This window comes from Mandrillus leucophaeus, unplaced genomic scaffold (genome assembly GCF_000951045.1).
Source record: "Mandrillus leucophaeus isolate KB7577 unplaced genomic scaffold, Mleu.le_1.0 Scaffold645, whole genome shotgun sequence".
NCBI classification, from domain to species: domain Eukaryota; kingdom Metazoa; phylum Chordata; class Mammalia; order Primates; family Cercopithecidae; genus Mandrillus; species Mandrillus leucophaeus.
In genome coordinates, this window is record NW_012106975.1 from 773,042 (window position 1) to 798,518 (window position 25,477).

The 25,477-nt window shown below is 41.6% G+C and overlaps 1 protein-coding gene and 2 pseudogenes across 2 annotated transcripts; all 3 read left to right on the top strand.

Annotated features, from left to right (window-relative positions):
• Positions 1–4,249: 4,249 nt before the first annotated feature.
• LOC105554486 (protein MIS12 homolog) lies at positions 4,250–6,317 on the top strand. Its single transcript, XM_012000986.1, has one exon. It carries the CDS (start codon positions 4,385–4,387, stop codon positions 4,985–4,987), a length of 603 nt encoding a protein of 200 aa, XP_011856376.1. The 5' UTR covers positions 4,250–4,384; the 3' UTR covers positions 4,988–6,317.
• Positions 6,318–7,851: 1,534 nt separating this feature from the next.
• LOC105554487 lies at positions 7,852–8,883 on the top strand (annotated as a pseudogene). The gene has a single exon (XR_001008335.1). The product of XR_001008335.1 is annotated as an actin, alpha skeletal muscle-like (transcript).
• A 5,668-nt stretch (positions 8,884–14,551) lies between these two features.
• Positions 14,552–15,427, top strand: LOC105554488 (annotated as a pseudogene).
• Positions 15,428–25,477: the final 10,050 nt, after the last annotated feature.

Consider the following 25,477-nt stretch of genomic DNA (forward strand, 5'->3'; position numbering starts at 1 on the left):
TTAAAAAGAAACAGTAAAAATATTAATAGGTTAGCTGGGTGGAATGGCCCATGCCTGTAGTCCCAGCTACTCAGGAGGCTCAGCAAGAGGATGGCTTGAGCCCAAGAGTTCCAGACCAGCCTGGCTACCTTAGGGAGATCCCTTCTCTTAAAAATAATAAGTTATTGCCAAATTTGGGGCATTTGGAAAGAAGTTCATTGAAGATAAAGCAGAAGTAAAAAAATAAGGGGAAAGGGTTGGTTAGGCAATCATTAATTCTAGGGCAGAAAGAAGTACAGGATAGGAAGAGCATAATATGCTGTTTTTCTCAACAAGGAGCAATACATACACAGTCATAATGATGTGGTGACTGCTTAGCCCCTAAATATGGTAACCACTTTGGGACAATATGGGAGGAAGTAAAGATAGTGATGATGTAAGAGCTAAATCCTCACCTGTTATATCCAGAAATCACTATATAATGTATAAAATAATTAAGAAATGACTAAGTAGTTATGTGAGGAAAAAAACAGAAGACATTGCTGGAAGTCATTGCTCTGGAGAATTAGGAGGGATGGGGCAGGGGACTGTTAGGATGCATTATAAACTGAAGAGGTTTTTTAAAATTTTATGTATTAATATATGCATTCACTTGAAAAACTAAAAAAATAACAATTTGGAAAAACCCATGAAGGTAACTAACAGAAGGAAAAACTAAGAGAATGAAAAGTGTTTGCCTCTGGAAAGAACAACTGGCAGGACTGTTGTTTTCATTGTAAGACTTTTGGAGCCATTTAATTGTACTTAACCATTTTAATCTATTTCTTGAATAAGAACAATTCTATCTTAAAAAAGAGTTACACTTGTTCATTAAAAAAAAAATAACTAAAAATGGATCATGGACCTAAAATTATAATATGAAAGTGCTAGAAAATGGGAGAAAATGAAACCTTGGGTTAAGCAAGATTTCTTAGAATGCAAAAAGCACAGCACAAAAAAGAAAAAAATGGTAAATTTAACTTCATCAAAATTAGAATGTCTCCCCTTTGAATGACACTGTTAAGAAAATGAAGGGGAGGGGCAAGAAGGTTGAATAGAAACAGCTCCAGTCTGCAGCTCCCGGTGGGACCAATGCAGAAGGGGGTGATTTCTGCATTTCCAACTGAAGTACTCAGTTCATCTCACTGGGACTGTTTAGGCAGTGGGTGCAACCCATGGAGAGCGAGCAGAAGCAGGGTGGGGCATTGCTTTATCCAGGAAGTGCAAGGAGCCAGGGGACCTCTCAAGGGAAGCCATGAGGTATTGTGCTACCCGCCCGGGTACTACACTTTTCTCATGGATTTTGCAATCAGCAGATCAGATTTCCTGGTGAGCCTACACCACCAGGGCCCTGAGTTTCAAGCACAAAACTAGGTGGCTGTTTGGGCAGGCACCCAGCTAGCTGCAGGAGTTTGTTCATACCCTAGTGGCACCTGGAACCCTGGCAAGACAGAACCATTCACTCCCCTTGAAAGGGAGCTGAAGCCAGGGAGCCAAGTGGTTTCACTCAGCAGGTTCCACTCCCATGGAGCCCAGCAAGCTAAGAACCACTGACTTGAAATTCTTGCTGCCAGCACAGCAGTCTGGTCGATCTAGGACGATTGAGCTTGGTGGGAGGAGGGGCATCTGCGATTACGGAGGCTTTAGTAGGCCGTTCTTCCCTGACAGTGCTAAGGAGATGGAGAGGTGTGGACTGGGCGGAATTTGCCACAGGGCGGCAAAGCGACTGTGGCCAGAGTGCTTATCTAGATTTCTCCTCACTGGTCAGGGCATCTCTGAAGAAAATGCAGCAGCCCTAGTCAGGGGCTTACAGATGAAACGCTCATCTCCCTGGGACAGAGCACCTGAGGGGAGGGGCTGCTGTGGGCACAGCTTCAGCGGATTTAATCTTTCCTGCCTGCTGGCTCTGAAGACAGCAGCTGATCCTGACAAGGGGGATTCTCCCAGGAGAGCACACCAGCTCTGCTAAGGGACAGACTGACTCCTCAGGTGGGTAACTGACCCCAATGCTGACTAGACAGTTAAAGATGTGCTGAAGCTACACATTAAACCTCCCAACAGGGGTCAACAGACACCTCATACAGGAGAGCTCTGGCTGGCATCAGGCTGGTGTCCCTCTGGGATGAAGCTTCCAGAGGAAGGAGCAGGCTGCAATCTTTGATGTTCTGCAGCCTTCCAGGCAAACAGGGTCTGGAGTGGACCTCCAACAAACTACAGCAGACCTGCAGAAGAGGGGCCTGACTGTTAGAAGAAAAACCAACAAACAGAAAGCAGCAACAACATCAACAAAAAGGACCCCCACACAAAAACCCCATCCAAAGGTCATCAGCCTCAAAGATCAAAGGTAGATAAATCCATGAAGATGAGGAAAAATCAGTGCAAAAATGCTGAAAATTCCAAAAACCAGAATGCCTCTCCAGTAAGGGCATAAAACTGGATGGAGAATAAGATTAACAAACTGACAGAGGCAGGCTTCAGAAGGTGGGTGATAACAAACTCCTCTGATCTAAAGGAGCATGTTCTAACCCAATGCAAGGAAGCTAAGAACCTTGATAAAAGGTTACAGGAACTGCTAACTAGAATAACCAGTTTAGAGAGGAACATAAATAACTTGATGAAGCTAAAAAACAAACAAACAAAAAAACCAAAAAGCAAAACAACATGAGAACTTCAGGAAGCATACACAAGTATCAATAGCTGAATCAATCAAGCAGAAGAAAGGATATCAGAGATTGAAGATCACCTTGCTGAAAAAAGGCATGAAGACAAGATTAGAGAAAAAAGAATGAAAAAGAATGAACAAAGCCTTCAGGAAATATGGGACTATGTGAAAAGACTAAACCTATGATTGATTGGTGTACCTGAAAGTGACAGGAAGAATGGAATCAAGTTGGAAAACACATTTCATGATATTATCCAGGAGAACTTCCCCAACCTAGAAAGACAGGCCAACATTCAAATTCAGGAAATACAGAGAACACCACTAAAATACTCCTCGAGAAGATCAACCCCAAGGCACATAATCGTCAGATTCTCCAAGGTTGAAATGAAGGAAAAAATGTTAAGGGCAGCCAGAGAGAAAGGCCAGGTCACCTACAAAGGGAAGCCCATCAGACTAACAGTGGATCTCTCTGCAGAAACCCTACAAGCCAGAAGAGAGTGGGGGCCAATATTCAACATTCTTAAAGAAAAGAATTTTTCAGCCCAGAATTTCATATCCAGCCAAACTAAGCTTCAAAAGCAAAGGAGAAATAAAACCCTTTCCAGACAAGGAAATGCTGAGGGATTTTGTCACCACCAGGCCTGACTTACAAGAACTCCTGAAGGAAGCACTAAATATGGAAAGGAAAAACTGGTAACAGCCACTGCAAAAACACACCTAAATATAAGACTATTGACACTATGAAGAAACTGCATCTACTAATGTGCAAAATAACCAGCTAGCATCATGATGACAGCATCAAATTCACACATAACAATATTGACCTTAAATGTAAATGTGCCAAATGCCCCAATTAAAAGACACAGACTGGCAAATTGGATAAAAAGTCAAGACCCATCAGTGTGCTATATTCAAGAGACCCATCTTATGTTCAAAGACACACATAGGCTCAAAATAAAGGGATGAAGGAATATTTACCAAGAAGCAAAAAAAAGCAATTTTTTTTTCTTGCTTGCAAGTAGGTTGCAATCCTAGTCTTTGATAAAACAGACGTTAAACCAACAAAGATCAAAAAAGACAAAGAAGGGCATCACATAATGGTAAAGGGATCAATGCAACAAGAAGAGTTAACTATCCTAAATATATATGCATCCAATACAGGAGCACCCAGATTTGTAAAACAAGTTCTTAGAGACCTACAAAGATACTTAGGCTCCCAGACAATAATAGTGGGGGACTTTAACACCCCAATGTCAATATTAGACAGATCAATGAGACAGAAAATTAACAAGGATATTCAGGACTTGAACTCAGCTGCGGACCTAATAGATATCTACAGAACTCTCCACCCTAAATCAAGAGAATATACATTCTTCTTAGTGCCACATGGCACTTATTCTTAAACTGGCCGCATACTTGGAAGTAAAGGACTCCTCAGCAAATGCAAAAGAATGGAAATCATAACAGTCTATCAGACCATAGTGCAATCAAATTTGAATTTAGGATTAAGAAACTTACTCAAGACTTTCGCTCGCCGAGGCGCGTATCAGTCAGAATTTTGAGGAGCCAACCACGCCGTCTGTCTCTGGCAAGCCAGTGGCGGTTTAAAGGAGGTGGTGGGAAGCCTGTGTGTGCTCGACTTCGTGACCCTCATGGTCGCTCCGGTTTTTCACACCTGAAAATAACATAGCAAAATAAGCCAAGATGTCTGTGAATCCAATGACCTATGAGGCCCAGTTCTTTGGCTTCATGCCACAAACGTGCATGCTTCGAATCTACATTGCATTTCAAGACTACCTATTTGAAGTGATGCAGGCCGTTGAACAGGTTATTCTGAAGAAGCTGGATGGCATCCCAGACTGTGACATTAGCCCAGTTCAGATTCGCAAATGCACCGAGAAGTTTCTTTGCTTCATGAAAGGACATTTTGATAACCTTTTTAGCAAAATGGAGCAACTGTTTTTGCAGCTGATTTTACGTATTCCCTCAAACATCTTGCTTCCTGAAGATAAATGTAAGGAGATACCTTATAGTGAGGAAGATTTTCAGCGTCTCCAGAAAGATTTTGAACAGTTACAGGAGAAGTACAAGACTGAATTATGTATTAAGCAGGCCCCTCTTGCAGAATTAGAAGAGCAAAAAATTGTTCAGGCCAAACTCAAACAGACGTTGACTTTCTTTGATGAGCTTCAAAATGTTGTCAGAGATCATGGGACTAGTGATTTTAGGGAGAGTTTAGTGTCCCTGGTTCAGAACTCCAGAAAACTACAGAACATTAGAGACAGTGTGGAAAAGGAATCGAAATGACTGAAAATATCTTAATTGCTCAGTAGTCAAAAGGAGGAGCCTGTCAAAAAGTAGAATCATAAGGAATTTATACCAGTGACTGTTCAAACCAACCATACTTTTTATTAGATTTGCTTTGTCAACTCTTTCTTGTATTCTGTGTCTTCCTCTTTTTTGGTCCACTTTCCTGAGGTATGTGTGTACTACTTTGAACTACGCTGCAGCATCTGTTCCTTAGAGTCTTCTAATGAGTGGGAAGGGATCAAATGAAGAAGCCATGGCCAGTTAAAGATATTTGCAGAGTTACACCTCGGTCATAAGTTCTTTGTGACCTTGATGATTTTGACTTACTCTTTGGATGAGACCAGATGAGCAAAGGATTAAATGGGTGGCTCCTTTAGTATTATTGTTATTTTTGAGGCAAAGTCCCCTTCTGTTACGCAGGTTAGAGTAGAGTTCAGTGGCACAGTCTTGGCTCACTGCAGCCTCTGTGTCCTGGGCTCAAGTGATCCTCCTGCCTCAGCCTCCCAAGTAGCTAGGACCACAGGTGCATGTCACCATGCCTTGCTAATTGTTTTTGCAGAAACGAGGCCTCGCTATATTGCCCAGGCTGAGTGGCTTTTTTATTAACCAGTCATTACACTGTGGGACAGCCAACATAGAGTACTTTCTCTCACCCTGTAAATTTTCTTACATCAGGGAGTCAATATGTAGTGGAAAGAAGCGTGTAGCAAAAAAGACAACCTTGGTCTTTAATAAAAAAGAAGTTGGTTTATTTCCAAAATAAATCTGACCAAAAAAACCTGGTGATGTTAAGCAATTTACTGTCTTAGAGTCCTGCTGGAGAAGACCTTAGACAAAAAAAGAGAACCCACTGGAATAGAGAAGGAAGCATATAGCATACTCAGTAGTGAAATTTAATTTTACTGACTGTTAGGTATCTATGCCAATTTATTTTCATACTTCAGTTGGTTTCAGAATCTGCCTTATACCTAATATTTAATTATTTATTCACACTCACAAGCATCAAACATTTAATTCCCTCAGTGGGAAATTTGTGTTTAAACTCAATGGGATCTAATATTTCTTTATGTCATTAGTCCCTGTAAAATGTTAGGTCACCCAAGGAAAGGGGAGAAATAGCAATGGCTGCTCCTAAGGTGTTGCTAGCCCTCCATGTCTTCCTAAAGAGCAGAACTTGGAGTTTCTCCTTTATGTAGAGAAGAAGTAACTTAGGGTGTATTTGCAAAGAAATATTCATAGACACTGAAAGCTTGTGTTTACATGAAATATGTTTATTATCAAGAAGTCCTTTTTCCAATTCTGTACATTAAATAAATATGTTTTAAAAGGAAAAAAAAAAAGGAGACTTACTCAAAACCGCACAACTACATGGAAGTTGAACAGCCTGCTCCTGAATGGCTTCTGGGTAAACAACAAAATTAAGGAAGAAATAAAGAAGTTCTTTGAGACCAATGAGAACAAAGAGACAATGTACCAGAATATCTGGGACACAGTTAATGCAGAGTTTAGAGGGAAATTTACAGCACTAAATGCCCACATCGGGAAGCTGGAAAGATCTGAAATTGACACCTTAACATCACAATTAAAAGAACTAAAGAAGCCACCAGGTGCGGTGGCTCACACCTGTAATCCCAGTACTTTGGGAGGCTGAGGTGGGTGGATCATGAGGTCAGGAGTTCGAGGCCAGCCTGGCCAACATGGTGAAATCCCATCTGTACTAAAAATATAAAAATTAGTTGGATGTGATGGTGGGTGACTGTAGTCCCAGCTACTTGGAAGGCTGAGCAGGAGAATAGCTTGATCCTGGGAGGCAGAGGTTGCAGTGAGCCGAGATCCCACCATTGCACTCCAGCCTGGGACAGAGCAATACTCTGTTTGAGAAAAAAAAAAAAAACTAGAGAAGCAAGAGCAAACAAATTCAAAAGCTAGCAGGAGACAAGAAATAACTAAGATCAGATCAGAACTGAAGGAGATAGAGACACGAAAAACCCTTCAAAAAATCAATGAATCCGGGAGATGGTTTTTTGAAAAAATTAACAAAATAGATAGACCACTAGCTACACTAATAAAGAAGAAAAGACAGAAGAATCAAATAGACACAATAAAAAATGATAAAGGGCATATCACCACTGATCCCACAGAAATACAACCACCATCAGAGAATACTATAAACACCTCTATGCAAATAAACTAGAAAATCTAGAAGAAATCCCTCCCAAGACTAAACCAGGAAGAAGTTGAATCCCTGAATAGACCAATAACAAGTTCTGAAATTGAGAAAGTAATTAATAGCCTACCAAAACAAAAAAAGCCCAGGAACAGAAGGATTCATAGCTGAATTCTACCAGAGGTACAAAGAGGAGCTGGTACCATTCCTTTGGAAACTATTCCAATCAATAGAAAAAGGACTCCTTCCTGACTCACTTTACGAGGCCAACATCATCCTGATACCAAAACCTGAGACACACACACACACACACACACACGAAAACAAAATTTTCAGGCCAATATCCCTGATGAACATCAATGCAAAAATCCTCAATAAAATACTGGTAAATCAAATCCAGCAGCACATTCAAAGCTTATCCACAACGATCAACTCTGCTTCATCCCCAGGATGCAAGGTTGGTTCAACATATGCAAATCAATAAACGTAATCAATCACATAAGCAGAACCAATGACAAAAACCACATGATTATGTCAATAGATGCAGAAAAGGCCTTCGATAAAATTCAACATGACTTCATGCAAAAAACTCTCAATAAACTACGTATTGATGGAACATATGTCAAAATAATAAGAGCTATTTGTTACAAACCCATAGCCAATATTATACTGAGTGGGCAAAAGGTGGAAGCTACGAGCTGCCTGATGGCCAGGTCATCACCAACGGCAATGAGCGGTTCCACTGTCCCGAGGCACTCTTCCAGCCTTCCTTCCTGGGCATGGAATCCTGTGGCATCCACGAAACTACCTTCAACTCCATCATGAAGTGTGATGTGGACATCTGCAAACACCTGTACATCAACACAGTGCTGTCTGGCGGCACCACCATGTACCCTGGCCATCGCGGACAGGATGCAGAAGGAGATCACTTAGCCCTGGTGCCCAGCACGATGAAGATCAAGATCATTGCTCCTCCTGAGTGCAAGTACTCCGTGTGGATCGGCACCTCTATCCTGGCCTCTCTGTCCACCTTCCAGCAGATATGGATCAGCAAGCAGGAGTATGATGAGTCTGGCCCCTCCATCGCCCACTGCAAATGCTCCTGTGCAGACTGTGACTTAGTTACATTACACCCTTTCTTGACAAAACCTAACTTGCACAGAAAACAATATGAAATTGGCATGGCTTTATTTGTTTTTTTGTTTGTTTCTTTCTTTTTTTTTTGGCTTGACTCAGGATTTAAAAACTGGAACGGTGAAGGTGACAGCGGTCGGTTGGAGTGAGCATCCCCCAGAGTTCTACAATGTGGTCAAGGACTTTGATTGTACGTTGTTCTTTTTTTTTTTTTAAATAGTCATTCCAAATATTGTGAGATGAATTGTTACAGGAAGTTCCTTGCCCTCCTAAAAGCCACCCCACTTCTCTCTAAGGAGAATGGCCCAGTCCTCTCCTACGTCCACACAGGGGAAGTGATAGAATTGCTCTGATGTAAATTATGTAATGCAAAATTTTTTAAATCTTTGCCTTAACGCTTTTTTATTTTGTTTTATTTTGAATGATCAGCCTTTGTGGCCCCCCTTTTTTGTCCCCCAACTTGAGATGTATGAAGGCTTTTGGTCTCCCTGGGAGTAGGTGGAGGCAGCCGGGGCTTACCTGTACACTGACTTGAGACCAGTTGAATAAAAGTGCACACCTTAAAAAAAACAAAAAACAAAAAACAAAAAAACAAAACTTAGATGACAGGTTGATTGGTGCAGCAAACCACCATGGCACATGTATACCTATGTTAACAAACCTGCATGTTCTGCACATGTATCCAAAAACTGAAAGTAAAATTTAAAAAATTAAAAAATAAATTAATTAATTTAAAAAAAGAAAATGAAAGCAATGCACCTTTGGGAGAAAATGTTCTCAATACACATGTTTCTTAAAGAACATTTTCCCAGAATCTATAAAAAATTCTTACAACTCAATAATAAATAATTCAATTAAAGATGGTCTTAAATTTGGAGAGATACTTCACAAAAAAATACAGATGGCCAATAAGCATATGAAAAGATGCTTATCACAAGTTATCAGACAATATCAAGTGTTCTCAAATATGTGGCACACCGGTACTCTTTTGTACATTGCTGGTGGGAATATGAAACAGTACAACCGTCTTGGAAAAGTCTGCCAATTTTTAAAATAAAGGTAAACATACACCCACCAATTCTATTACTAGATATATATCAAAGAAAAGTGAAAACAGGTCGGGTGCAGTGGCTCCCAGCACTTTGGGAGGCCAAGGTGGGTGGATCAAACTCCTGAGGTCAGGAGTTTGAAACCAGCCTGGCCAACATGGTGAAACCCCTGACTCTACCAAAAAATACAAAAATTAGCTGGGTGTGGTGGTGGGTGCCTATAGTCCCAGCTACTGGGGAGGCTGAGGTGGGAGAATCGCTTGAACCTAGGAGGTGGAGGTTGCAGTGAGCTGAGATCATGCCACTGCACTCCAGCATGGGTGCCAGAGTGAGACCCTGTCTCAAAAAAAAAAAAAAAAAAGGAAAAAGTGGAAACATGTGTTCATAGAAAGGCTTGTACATAAATGTTCATAGCAGGTTTATTCACAATAGTCAGAGAAATAGGAAACAACTCAAATATCTCTCTGTAGGTGAATGGGTACAAAAATCATGGTACATGTAAATAGTGGAAAGTTATTTAGCAATAATAGAAATGAATTACTGATATATGCCATAACATGAATGAATCTCAAAAGATTATGCTGACTAGTGAAATTTGCTAAGAGAGTAAGTCTTAAATGTTCTCACCACACATACACAAATGGTAATTATGTGAAGTAATGGGTGTGTTAACTAACTTGATCATGGTAATCAGTTTACCATTTATATGTATATCAAAGCATGTCGTATATCTTAAATATATATAATTGTATTTGTCAGCTATACCTAGTAAAGCTTGGGAAACCCCTTACACACTTAAAAAATATAACACTGTAAGAGGCAAACAGATGGCAATTCTGCTTTGCACAATACAAGCAAGGTTTGATCTTCTTCATATGACTTTTAAAATTGTATATAAAAATGAGACTCAGGCCGGGTGCGGTGGCTCATGCCTGTAATCCCAGCACTTTGGGAGGCTGAGGTGGGCGGATCACCTGAGGTCAGGAGTGCGAGACCAGCCTAGCCAACATGGAGAAACCCTATTTCTACTGAAAATACAAAATTAGCCGGGCGTGGTGGCACATGCCTGTAATCCCAACTACTCGGGAGGCTGAGGCAGGAGAACCGCTTGAATCCAGGAGGCAGAGGTTGCGGTGAACCGAGATGGTGCCATTGCACTCCAGCCTGGGCAACAAGAGTGAAACTCCGTCTTAAAAAAAAAAAAAAAAGAGACTCAAAATTGAAATATCTCTTTGAGAAACAAATACTTATCTGTGTAGGGTACAAGTATTTCAGATTATAATTCCCCCAAAAATATAACAACAACAACAAAAACGTTATGCTGAACAAAAGAAGAGCAAGACGAAAGAGTACATACTATGTCGTTTTATTCATACGATGTTCTGGAACATGGAAAAGTACTCTCTGGCATCAGAAAGCAGATCTGTGGTTGTCAGTGTAGGGAAGACTAATACAAAGGGGTATGAGGATGAAGGAAATGCTATATAACTTGATCTGTTTGTATTTGCAAGGGTGTATACATTTGTCAAAACTCAAATAACTATACATTTAAGATACGTGCATTACTTTGTATGTAAATTATACCTCAATAAAGTTGATTTAAAAAATGAAGAATACAGGCTTTTGCATTAGAGTGACCTGTTACTGCTTCTCATTTGTACCCCTTGTATAAGTTACTTATCTAAGTTCAAATTTCTTTGTCTGTAAACTGGGAATATTAATAGTATCAATTTCATACGGTTGCTGTGAGATTTAATAAGATATTATATGTTGTATACTTTCAAGATCTGTCATGGAACTTAAAAATCAAAGGTAGCTCCTATTACTGCTACACGTGGTTTTTTTTCTAATCACACCATGAAAGAATGCGGTTGATAATTCAGCCCATTTTTCAGAGGAGCTGCCTTTATAGATCTCAGAGTAGATGTGCACCTTTGCCTACCACCCACAGATCAGGCAGGCAGAACATACAGACCACACTCTGAAAAAGCACCTTCTTTAATGCCAACTATTAGCAGGGAAATTAGGCTAAACTTCCTCTCCCAGTTGAGCTAGAGTATGACAATCTGTGTGTCTGGATACGGGAAGGGGCCCCACCTTTTAACACAAATTGAGACTTCTTTGGAGCAGAGCTACCCAGTTAGCCTAGAGCTACTCCAGGCTGACTCCAGTAAAAATGGGCTCCCTGACCCAGCTAGGTGTCAGAACAATAGATCTGTCTTAGATTCATCTGTGGTGTTATGTTTCACTAAGGTTTTCTGCCCTCCTTGTCTATGACAGCTTGCTTGGCAACTTGAGCCTGCTCTGCCCACAATTTGGTTCTCTGCCACTTACCTTATGATTACTATCTCAGTAACAGCTCCTGTCTGAACTCACCAGTCACACACCAGTTTAATCACAGCCTGACTAGCCAGCTCTGCACCACCTCCTGCAGAACTTCTTGCCCAGATGGCTGCTGCCTTCTTGCCCAGATGGCTCTTCTCTTGGAGCCACCAGAAGAGTGAACCCTTCAGACTGAATAGCTCTCTGCTGGCACCTGGGAGAAGCAGGAAGAAATTTTTAGATTAAGCTTATTTGAACTTCTAATCTGAAGTATCAGAGATGCATTCCATCAACCCTGCCAGGGATTCCAGTCTAAGATAAGAATCGAGGATGCATAATGGTTTGAGATTAAGACCAGGGTTTGATGAAGCGGGGTTTAATACAGCTCATGCATACAATGCCTTATTTGTCTTTGTATCTCCTGTTTTAGAGGAAGCCTTTCTGTTTGCAAGAGTTTCCTCTCTTTCGACTTTTGATTCCATATGTTCCCTTGCCTTTGGATATTGCTCAGGTTAACCTAAAAACACACCCAGTGATGACAATGCATAGAACATTCTATTTGTTTCTTTAGGCAATATTACATAGTGGTTTTCACCTCAGACAGGCACAGATCTGAATCATCTCTGCTATTTATGAGTTGTGTGATTTGGGGTGAAGCCCTCTGCTCTAGCCATTCTGGCCTTTCTTCTGCCTCTCCAGCATGCCAAGCTCACTTTTCCAGGATTTTTGCATTTGCTCGTCTCTCTGCCTGAGACCCTTTTCATTCAGGTCTTCTGAGGATAGTTTCCTCTTGTCACTCAGATCTCAGTTCAAATGTCATCTCTTTGGATAGAACTTTCCTCACTATTATTTCTAAAATGCCCCACCTCAGTCACTACTGCACCATCTTATTTTAGTGTCTTCATAGCATTTATCTTATTTACTTGTTTATCATCTGTCTTCCCCAATTAGAATAAAAACTTCTAATCTGGGCACGGTGGCTCACACCTATAATCCTAGCACTTTTGGAAGCCGAGGTAGGCGGACAGCTTGAGCCCCAGAGTTTGAGACCAGCCTGGGCAACGTGGCCAAATCTTATCTCTACAAAAAAATACCAAAATATTAGCTGGGCATGGTGGCATGCACTTGTAGTCCCAGCTACTCCGGAGGTTGAGGTGAGAGGATCACCTAAACCAGGGGAGGTTGAGGCTGCAGTGAACTGTGATCGTGCCACTGCACTCCAGCCTGGGTGATGGAGTGAGACCCCGTCTAAAAAAAAAAAAAAAGAATAAAAACATCTAGAGAGCAGGGCAGGTCAGGAGGAACTTACCTTTTTCACCACAGTATCCCTAAAGTTTAGAATTGTACCCAGCACATACATAGCAGGTTTTTAGAAAGTTATCTGTTGAATCAGTCAGTAAGTTAGCATCTCCAAGCTTTAGTGTATCTATAAAATAGAGATAATAGTACTTTCCTATAGGGTTAATGAAGATAATATGAGGAAATGTTTGTAAAGGGCTTAGCATGATGCCTGACATATAGTAATTGTGCTATAAATAGTGGACATAGTTATTATTATTTCTGGCTGCATTTCCCCTCTCCTGAGTATATAAGCTCCTCTAGAGCACAGATGATGTCTTATTTGTATATTTCATATTGCTATGGATATAGTAGACAATAAAACTTAGTTTCAACGAAATAAAAATTTTTCCTAGTAAATCAAGGCTTCAAATAGGCGAAATAGAAAATACACCAACTGAACCAACCAAAGATGGTGAGCTCATATTTTGGACTCAGTTAATCAGCCCTCCTCCCAATGAGGGCTTTCCTGACTATCTCGTCCTGGGAGGGTCAGGGGATAAGGTGACTATCCCTTGTGTGGACTTCAGCCAGAGCACCAGTGCATTTGATTTCAGTCATGTGCTCGTAGGTACGTTTTCCTCTGCTAGACTGCACGTGCTTTGATTTACTTACTTTTGTATCCCCACCAGCTAGCCCCTTGCCTTCTCCTGTACGCAGTATAGAAGTATTGAAGAATAGAACAGTGGTAAAGGGGCAATAGCACAGGGATTAAGAATGTAAACTCTGGACTCAATGCATCTGGGTTCAAATCCTAGCTTCTGCCACTTACCAACTGGGAGGCTTCAGACAAGTTACTTGACTTCTCTGCGGGCCTCAAGTTCCTCATTCATAAAATGAGGAACAAAAGTACCAATTTCACGAATAGGCAATGAAAATATTTTCTTCCTATAGGTTCTTAAAATAATGCTTTCTTTACTTTATTTTATTTTATTTTACTTTTTTTGAGACAGAGTTTGCCCTGTTGGCCAGGTGATCTTGGCTCACTGCAACCTCCGCCTCCCAGGTTCAAGCAATTCTCCTGCCTCAGCCTCCTGAGTAGCTGGTACTACAGGTTTGTGCCACCATACCTGGCTAATTTTTGTATTTTTAGTAGAGATGGGGTTTCACCATGTTGGCCAGGCTGGTCTTGAACTTCTGACCTCAGGTGATCCACCTGCTGCGGCCTCACAAAGTACTGGAATTACAGGAGTGAGCCTCCACACCTGGCCAAATGCCTTCAATTTTATGTGTACTTCATTTCACATAGATGTGCCCCAGACAGTGACTGGATCATAACAGACATTCAGTCGTGTTTATTGAATTAAATTGAAAACTTTAATGTAAATTGATAATCAGGGGTAAAGAAAAGCATGTTTATTTATTTATTTTTGTAGCTGGGACTATAAGCGCATGACACCATGCTGGGCTAAATGCATATTTAAATGGACAGGGAGAACTATAGTCAGTTATTTTGTATAAGCATACTTTGATTACTTTTTTCAATTTCATATTTATTCTATTAGATGTGGTAAATGTGATGTATATTTGAAAATAGATTTCGGGGTATGTGTGGTTGGGGAATTCATGTGGAGGTCAGAGTGGAAGCAGGTGTGAGAGGGTCCAGCAGAAGAAAACATGGCTGCCAAAGTGTTTGAGTCCATCGGCAAGTTTGGCCTGGCCTTAGCTGTTGCAGGAGGCTTGGTGAACTCTGCTTTATATAATATGGATGCTGGGCACAGAGTTGTCATCATTGATGGATCCCATGGAGTACAGGACATTGTGGAAGGGGAAGGGACTCACTTTCTCATCCCATGGGTATGAAAACCAATTATCTTTGACTGCCGTTCTCGACCAGGTAATGTGTCAGTCATCACAGGTAGCAAAGATTTACAGAATGTCAACATCATACTGCACATCCTCTTCCGGCCCATTGCTAGCCAGCTTCCTCGCATCTTCACCAGCATAGGAGAGGACTATGATGAGCGTGTGCTTCTGTCCATCACAACCAACATTCTCAAGTCAGTGGTGGCTTGCTTTGATGCTGGAGAACTAATCATCCAGAGAGAGCTGGTCTCCAGGTAGGTGAGCGATGACCTTACGGAACGAGCAGCCACCTTTGGGCTTATCCTGGACGACGTGTCCTTGACATATCTGACCTTTGGGAAGGAGTTCACAGAAGCGGTGGAAGCCAAACAGGTGGCTCAGCAGGAAGTAGAGAGGGCCAGATTTCCGGTGGAAAAGGCTGAGCAACAGAAAAAGGTGGCCATCATCTCTGCTGAGGGCGACTCCAAGGCAGCTGAGCTGATTGCCAACTCACTGGCCATCGCAGGGAATGGTCTGATCGAGCAGGAAGCTGCCGAGGACATCGCGTGCCAGCTCTCACACTCTTGGAACATCACCTATCTGCCGGCAGGGCAGTCCGTGCTCCTCCAGCTGCCCCAGTGAGTGCCTCCACCTCTGCAGGTTGACCGGCCACAGCCCCGATAATTCTTAACATCGCCTCCCTTCTGCTCCCACCCCAGAAATCACTGTGAAATTTCATGATTGGCTAAAAGTGAAGGAAATAAAGGTAAAATCACTTCAGATCTTAAAAAAAAAAAAAAAAAGGAAGAAAGAAAATAGATTTCAGAAAACAACTACTTTAAGAAAAAACATCTTCAGTGGTTACAGTTTGAGGACTCATCAGTTTGAAGTGAAAATTCTCTCTAATTAGATACTACTCTCCTTTTTCAGTTTTGTAGTCTCCTAAATTTACTTTCTCTGCTGACCTTTTAAAAGCTCCCTCTGGGCCTTAACTAGAGCAATAAAAAAAGAGTTTGACAAAGACTTTTAGAAATGTTACTCTTGGGCGGCTCTCTGAACCTGCCTAATAAATACAAAAAAATGTTACTCTTTCTCAATTAATCTACATTGGGCAACAATAGGGGGTGGAGTGAAATATTCTCAACTGTCAATTAATAACAAACTTAAATGTCACATATAACAGTTATTAGAAGTGAGTTATGGATTCCTCATAAGTAGGGTTTAAATGATGATATAAAATCATCTAGTTAGTTATTCTTTCTTTTTTTTTTGAGATGAGTCTCACTCTGTCACCCAGGCTGGATATAGTCGCGTGATTTTGGTTCACTGCAACCTCCACTTCCCTGATTCAAGCAATTACCCCGTCTCAGCCTCCCGAATAGCTGGGATTACAGGCGCACACCACCACGCCCAACTATTTTTTTTTTTTTTGTATTTTTAGTAGAGACAGGGTTTCACCATGTCGGCCAGACTGGTCTTGAACTCCTGACCTCAGGCAGTCTGCCCACCTCAGCCTCCCAAAGTGCTGGGATTACAAGCACGAGCCACCTTTCTAATAAACAATTAGAAAAGTTTTTCCTTTTCTAATTATTTATCTTTAGCTATTCAGAGAAAAACTTTTGTGGCAGCAACACAATTATATTCATTTAGTAATTGAGAGTCAAACATTGTGTGCTAGGCTAAAGGGAATACCAAGAACTTTAAGAACTGGTCCTTTCCTCAAAGGAACTTAGGCCATGTATCTGTAAAATCAGTGTGCTTTTCATAGGCATTCTTGAAAATTACTTGAATAAATCCCAAGTTTAAAAATGATTTAAAAATGATTCTTATCTGACATTGTGTGTTTAAGAGAAGACCAAGAATAAATACACGTACATTCCTTATAGTAGAATAAAGCCCCTTTGCAAGGGGGAGAATGGAAGCTGCAACAGACTTTGTTGGTGGCCACTGGGCCTTTGTGAGTTCTTGGCACTTGGAAGCCTATTTTCAGTATTTCAGGTTAAAATTCTCCTGCTTGTCAATAGAGAAGCCTTAATTTTTCTTTCTAAAGTCTCAGAGTCTCACTCTTTTGCCCAGGCTGGAGTACAATGGCACCATCTTGGCTCACTGCCGTTTCCGCCTTCTGGGTTTAAGCGATTCTCCTGTCTCAGCCACCAAATAGCTGAGTTAACAGGTGCTCACCACCACGCCCAGCTAATTTTTGTATTTGTATTTGTATTTTTAAATTTATTTTAAGACAGAGTCTCACTCTGTTGCCCAGACTGGAGTGCAATGGCACAATCTCCACTCACTGCAACCTCTGCCTCCCGGATTCAAGCAATTCTCCTTTCTCAGCCCCCTGAGTAGCTAGGATTATAGGCAGCCACAACCACGCCCAGCTAATTTTTGTATTTTTAGTAGAGACAAGGTTTTACCATGTTGGCCATGCTTGTCTTGAACTATTGACCTCAGGTGATCCACCCGCCTTGGTCTCTCAAAGTGCTGGGATTACAGGAGTGATCTACTGCACCCGGCCAGTGTATTTTCAGTAAAGATGGGGTTTCACCATGTTGGCCAGGCTGGTCTCAAACTCCTAACCTCAAGTGATCCACCTGCCTTGGCCTTCCAGAGTGCTGGTATTACAGGTACGAGCCACCGCCTGGCCTCATAAATATAGTTGTTTACGAAAGACAACACCACTGGCCAATCATCAGGAGGGCAAGCACTTTAGGTCTGTATTTCAGCAAGAGATTTACATTCCATAGATCCTTTCACTCTCATTCAATCAGAACTTTTTGTAGGCATTTATGAGATGGCTATTTGGGGTAACAGATATAATCTATGGCCATAGAACAGGGAAATGTACAAAACACTGACTCGAATCATGTAAGCTACAGACAAATGAATAAATCATTTATTTAGTCACTCTTTAATTAATTAATGTATTTATTCATTCTACTATTATGGACTGAGCACTGTTTTAAGTACTGAAGAACCCATGCTAAATATAGTATTGTGGGAGAGACTGACATTAATTGAATAACCCAAACCAGTGTAATGAATACAGTGAATACAGTGGTGACACATGGTGAAGGTGAGGTCCTTGGAGTTATGCTACAGCATGTGCTGGAGGAAGCATGAAGGGCAAAAGGGAAACTGAAAAAGATGGTGTGGCTGAGTCTCACAGAAGGAGAGGACCATGGTACCTGGTACCACTGAAGGATGAGGAGAGACAGGCATTCAAGGGCTTGGAGGCAGAGTTAAGGAAGGACATCAAGCAGTGCTTTCTTGTGATCAGATTTATGAGAAATGATGGTAGCTTAAATGGCATGGCTGTAGTCAAGGAAGAAAGAGAGTTTGATGAGATATTGAGGAGAAGGAATGAATAGAGCTTGATGATTGAATAGATCTTAGAGATGAGGGAGAAATAAGGTCAAACATGATTCTCAGGTTTGTGGCTTGAGAAAATGGAAGAACACTCGTGGCATACACTGAGATAGGAAGTACTAGATGAGAACCAGGACTGGGAATAAAAACTATCCCTTGGTTTTAGACACGCTGAGTTGAGACACGTTGATACGGAAATTCGGCACTATTCAATAGAGCTTTCTGTGAGGATGGAGGTGTTCTGTACCTACACTGCTGAGTATTTTAGCCATTACTCACATGTGGCTATTTACATTTAACCTAAAATAAAAGATTTAGTTTCTCAGTGGCACTAGCCACATTTCAAGTGCCCAACAGCTATATGTGGCTAGTGATTTTTGCATTTGACAGTACAGTTCTAGAGCCCAGAGAAGCAGCCTAGGTTGAAAATATAAAAAATTAGCCAGGCATAGTGGCTTATACCTATAATCTCAGTACTTTGAGAGGTCAAGCCAGGAGAACTGCTTGAGGCCAGGAGTTTGAGACCAGCTTGGACAACACAGTGAGATCCTGCAGCTATAAAAAAATATGAAGATAGTCTGGGAGCAGTGGCTCACACCTGTAATCCCAGCACTTTGGGAGGCTGAGGCGGGCAGATCACCTGAGGTCGGGAGTTTGAGACCAGCCTGACCAACATGGAGAAGCTCCATCTCTGCTAAAAATACAAAATTAGTCTGGCATAGTGGTGCATGCTTGTAATCCCAGCTACTAGGGAGGCTGAGGCAAGAGAATGGCTTGAACCCGGGAGGCGGAGGTTGCAGTGAGCTGAGATCTTGCCATTGCACTCCAGCCTGGACAATAAGAGTGAAACTCTGTCTAAAAAAATAAATAAATACATAAACATTAAAAATTAAAAAGTTAAAAATTAGCCATACGTGATGGTGCGCACCTGTAGTTCCAGACTCAGGAGGCTGAGGTAGGAGTCTTGCTTGATTCCAGGAGTTTGGGGCTGCAGTGAACTATGACAGCACCACTGCACTCCAGCCCAGGAACAGAGCAAGACTCCATCTCTTAAAAAAAAAGAAAAAAAAAAGAGAGAGAGATGTGTGTAGATGAGGTTTAAGACTGTGAAGACAACTTTCTAAGGAAGAAGGGAAGGTAGTCAGTGAAAAGAGGAAATGGCTAGGACTGAGACTACAGGACCTTCAACCTGTGAAGGCTGGTGAAGAAAAATGAGCCTTCATAGGATACCAGGAAGTAATCAGGGAGGCAGGAGAAGAATGGTAAGAGCTTTGTCATATAAGTCAAGAGAAAAGGGTGTTTTGAAAGGGAGGAATAAGCAACAGCTAAGTGGTTCTAGAAGGTTGAGGAAGACTAGACTGAAGGTGTTTATTGGATCAGTGAAACAGAGGCCATTGGTGACTTTGGCAAGAGCTGTTTCAGAGGAGGGATGAGGATGAAACGTAGACTAGATGAGTGAGGAGGGGGTGAGGTAATGGAGAGAGACTGACAGTAGAAGAAAAGAAATCATGAGCTCCTTGTTCCATGGGCTACCAATAAAACGGGGAATTATTTTAGCCAAATCAAGCTAGAGTCATATATCATAGATATATGTCTTCAAAGCACTGCATTTATCCTACAATGTTACCAATTTTGAATCCTTTGTCATGAATATGAGGAGACATATGTCTGCTGAGCTTTATTCCTACTCCAACTACCTTGGAGGGTGAGTCTGAAATAGACCATGTGAGGGCCTAGAGGCCATGTTGAAGTACTCTTTATCCTAACAACAATAAAAAGCAACTGAAGGCTTTTCTTTTTTAAAAGCCATTTTATTATCTAAAATGTAGGAGCATACAGAAGAAGAGAGAAAAATGTAACTCATCACTCCCGGGTATTATTCATCACCTGACCCCAACACCCTTCAGCCTTTAGTTCTGGCCCATCCATACCCCATCGACTTAGACGAAAAGTTTTAACCATGGGAGTGACATGATTACACTTGTGTTAAAAAGACCATTCTTGCTGCTGGGTAGAGCAAAAGTCAGCACATTTCCAGATAGTAAATATTTTAGGCTTTGCTGGCCGTACAGACTCTGTTGTAACTACTTAACTCTTGTTGTAGCTTGAAAGCTGCACTAGACAATATGTAAATAAATAAGTGTGACTGTGTTCCAATAAAAGCTTATTTATGGACACTGAAATTTGAATTTCATATAGTTTTTGCATATCACAAAATATTCTTCATGTTGTTTTGATTTTCCGCCTCACAATTTAAAAATGTAAAAATGAATTTTGCTCATAGGCAATACAAAAACAGATGGAGGGCCAAATTTGGGCTGTAGTTTGCTAAGCCCTAGGGTACAGAATGAATTGCAGCAGGCAAGAGAAGTTGTAGGAAGACTTGCCCAAGGGTATTGCAGGAACCAGGACAAAAATCTCATTATTCCTGTACCTAGTAAAGAGAAAAGACAGCATCGTAAGCATTTATTAGGTACTATACCATTGAGTATCTGTTATGCCCTAGGCACAATGTTAGGGCTGAAGATATACAAATAAATGAATAAGAAATAGTTTTTGCAATTGCAGCTAGTTAGGGAGACAGATGTGTTTTTTTCTGTCATGTTGTAAATACCACAACATGGTACTATGGAATATACATGAAATATTGATTAATTCTGTGTGAGAAACATCAAACATGGCCTTAAGAGTGACCTTTAGCCAGTGTAGTGGCTCATGTCTGTAAGTCCAACACTTTGGGAGGCTGAGGCAGGAGGATTGCCTGAGGCCAGGAGTTCTAGACCAGCCTGGGCAACACAGTGAGACACCGTCTCTACAAAACATTTAAAAATTAGCCAGGCGTGGTGATGCATGCTTGTAATTCCAGCTACTTGGGAGGCTGAGGTGGAAGGATGACTTGAGCTCAGCAGTTTGAGGTTACAGTGAGCTATAATCATGCCACTGCACTCCAACTTCAGTAACAGTGTAAAACCTTGTTTCTTAAAATAAAAAAAAAGAGACATTTAGGCATTTAGGTAGGAACTTGAAAGAGGAATAGAAGTTTACCATATAGGGTAAGGTGGAGGGAGGGAAAGGTTTTTAAGGCAGAGGGAAAAGTATAAATGGATGCAAAGAGGCTTGATACACAAGCTTCTGCCCCATCTTTCTTTCAGATTACTGCTAACTTGAGGGGAATGTAGGAGGTAACTGAATAAATCTGTACAGATTAAGGAATCTATAAAAATGGAGAATCTCTGGTTTCAAGAGAGAGGATAATTGGTGGAATATTAAATGATCCTACATGACCTGGGCACTGGCTACATCTTCCACCTCTCTTACCATTCCCCTCCTTGTTCACTCTGCCCTGGGCACACTTGTTTTTTTGCCATGTCTTTGAGATGCCAAGCACAAGGCTGCCTCAAGCTCTTTGTCCTTGCTGTTCCCACTGCCTAGAGTCCGATTCCCTCCCTCCCCTCATTCCGCAGAGGCCTTCTCTGGCCAGCCTATCTAAGATAGATGCTATTCTCTTAGGTTTACCTAGTTGCTTTCTTTTTTTTTTCCCGTAGCTTTTATTATTACCTTATTCATGTGTTTGTTGTCTAGCTCCTCCCAACTAGAATGTAAGCTCCATGAAGGCAAGTCTCTTCTCTATTACCTCTAGAGTCTAGAACAGTGCCTGGCAAAATACAGCCACATGAGTATTAGTAAAATAGATCAACAAAAGGAGTGGGGAGAGGGTAGAGAAGAACCCAGATGAGTTGGTATTGCAGGAGTGCAAGCTCAATAGTCTCTGTTTCGTTGGCTGAGTAAGATGGGAATTCATCTTCTGAGAGGAGACTGGGACTCAAAGTTTTGAACGTCTCTGGAAGTTGAGAAAGAGTAACACAGGGAGAAAGTTGGGAACTTAAACATTTGAACTCAAGCCAAACAGATAATTAATTGTACTGTGCCAAGGTAGGGGGGTGGTGAGAACCAAAAGAGAAGATAGCTCCTCCCCACTCAGAATGTGGTAATTTGACTTATCTTTCTTGGAGTTGAATAGAGAATTATAGGGTGGGGAAAACCAAACAGGAGCTCTTGAAAGAATAAGCACGTGAGGATGGGAGTGGAGAGAAAGTGAAACTTGGTAGAAAACAACCCATCTGAGAGCCATGTTTGAATGGTACAGAATCTGAGAGAATGAAACCGAAGCACAGACAAGGGTTCTTTGGTTTCATGCTTCTGTGATTAAAAAAAAATAAATAAATAAAAAAGGAAAGTCCTCAACATACCTGCTATTTGGCAGCTGGGAATTCTCAATTGGCTAGAAGTGAGTTTCAGGACATATTGCCAACTGCTGTCCCTTTTCTCCTCCCTTCCCTTGGGCAGGGCATTTGTGTAAACAGACAGCAAAGAAATAGAACTGGACTGTCTTATTCCAATTCTTCTCTCCTTGCTTCCATTTCTATTGTAATTATTTTATTAATAAGCCAGGGCTGCCAACGCTCATACTAAATATAATTTACTATTGTGTACAACCAGTTTTAGGGTGGTAATGAGACACTGTTTTTTGGTGAGAACTGGAAGGTTAGCGACTAATATCCAGAATTCTTTTTCTGGATGACTGTGGATTATAATATCTTCGGCTGTTTTGGGGGCTTCTTTGTCTGCAAAAAAAATTAAAAAAAAAAAAACAGTGGAATATGAAGTAGGTTTTTTGGTGTAAAATAGTCCCTTTATGAACTGCAGGTTACCAAAAAGAATTGTTGCTTCCCAGAACTACCATTCAACCCAGGAATCCCATTACTGAGTGCATACCCAGAGGAGTATAAATCATTCTACCATAAAGACACATGCATGTGTCTTTATGTGTTCATTGCAGCACTATTCACAATAGCAAAGATGTTGAGTCAACCCACATGTCCATCAGTGACAGATTGGATAAAGAAAATGTGCTACATATACATGCAGCCATAAAATCAAGATCATATCTTTTGCGGGAACATGAATGGAGCTGGAGGCTATTATCCTTAGCAAGCTAATGTAGGAACAGAAAACCAAATACTGCATGTTCTCACTTAGAAGAGAGAGCTAAATGATGAGAACTCATGAACGCAAAGAAGGGAACAACAGACATTAAGGCCTACTTGAGGGTGGAGGGTGAGAGGAAGGAGTGGAGCAGAAGAGGTAACTATCGGGTACTGGGCTTAATATTTGGGTGATGAAATAATCTGTACAACAAATCCCTGTGATACGAGTTTGCCTATGCAACAAACCTTCACATGTACCCCCAAATCTAAAAGTTAAAAAAAAAAAAAGAATTATTGCTTCCCACATACGTGCTAAATTTCAGTATCAGGGTATCTTTTATTATTAAGATTCTGAAAGTTAACATGTTCCCAAATGATCTCCTCTTTTCTGTAACTTGGTCCACTCATGGTCTTCTCCATTATGGTTTGTGGCAACTTCCATCCTTTGGGACAAAAACTTAGGGCTTCTTTCTCTCATATTCCACATCTGTCAGGAAATTCTGTGGGTTTGGACTTGAAAATATATCCAAAACCTGACCACTATTTGCCATAGCCGCTGTTACCGCCCTTGCGGAAGCCACTTACACCTTTCGCTTGGCTTATTACAAGAGTTTCTTATGGTTCTCTGCTGACTTTGTTTTCCACAGCAGCTGGAGTGATCCTCTTAAAATATGTCAGCTCACAGCACTCTTCTGTTCAAAAACCTTTCCATAACTCCCCATTTCACTCAGAGCAAAGGTAAAGTCCTTAGAATAGCCTACAAGGCCCTTCTTGTCTGGCCCTTCATATCACTCCATCTCATCTCCTACTATTCTTCCCTCATCGTCTGCTCCAGCTATCTTAGCCTCCCTGATGGTCCCAGAATTTGCCAGGCAGGCTCGCACATTAAGCCTTAGCGCTGGCTGTTCCCTCTGCCTGGAAATCTTCCTTCATATTCGTGGAGTTCACACCCTCATTTCCTTCAAGACTGCTCACACACTGCCTTTTCAGTGAGGCTTACCTTGACCACCCTATTTAAAGTTGCACCTGTACACCTCATCCCCTTCCCTTCCCTTATTCTATTTTGTTCACAATAACTACACTTGTCTTTTGAACTTTTTGTTCATTAATATATCCCTAGGACTTAGAAGAATATCTATGATGTGGTAGGTATTTAATAAATATTTACTGAATGAGGGATGAATTTATTTTGCTTAACTCAGTGTAACCCTCTTAAGAAAAACAAGACTATAAACCAGATTTTTTGAGAACGTTAACTTCTTTTTTTTTTTTTTTTCCAGATAGAGTTTCGCTCTTCTTGCCCAGGCTGAAGTGCAGTGGGGCGATCTCCACTCACCGCAACCTCCGCCTCCCGGGTTCAAGCGATTCTCCTGCCTCAGCCTCCCGAGTAGCTGGGATTACAGGCATGTGCCACCACGCCCAGCTAATTTTTATATTTTCAGTAGAGACGGGGGTTTCACCACGTTGACCAGGCTGGTCTCGAACTCCTGACCTCAGGTGATTCGCCCGCCTCGGCCTACTAAGGTGCTGGGGTTACAGGCTTGAGCCAATGCGCCCGGCCGAGAATGCTAAATTCTAATTGAATTAACCGTAATTTAGTATTGCCACATACAGTAGCTGAGATGGTGCAACAAGGGGTTTGATGGAGATTCTGGTAAGGGACATGGTGGGCTAAGAAAGAATTGTCTGTTCTTGAAACTAGATAAACTCAGGGGCTTTACTCCCCTTCAGGTTCTAGAATCATGTATAAAGGCAGAGAAAAGTGATTCTGAGTGAACTTGCACTGACAACTTACTAGAACGAGGCTTCCTGGAGTTAGGGTTCCCGGAGTATGTGTCTCCCTGCAAGGTGGAAGAAGAGCCTGAACCTGCTCTGCTACTCTTTGGAAGAGAGCCCCGCCATTTCCCTAGGCCTTGGCCTCCCTCCCTGGAATAGGATGGTATCCACCGACTCCCCGTATGGGAGGCTGCTTGCAGGGTGTTCCCAGCACCTCCCAGGGAAGCTCCTCAGAATGCTGCCTGCCACATTTTTAAGCTTTTTTTAAAAAATTATTTTTATTGTGGTAAAACATACACAACATAAAAGTTATCTCTTTATCCAGTTTGCGGTGTACGTTTGTTAACCTCACAGCAAGCAACACATGAGTTTTAAGTTAGAATTTGGACAACGGCAAATGAAATGAAAGGCGAACAATCCGAGAGCCGGGTCACAGAGGAGCTCTGGGAACGAGCCGCGGGCTGAAGCCACACGGGGAACTCCATTTTGTCCGGACAGGGTCGGTCCTGGCCACCCTCAGGGAGTCGAGTCGTTTCCGCGGCGCGGCCCGGGCCTCCCCCGG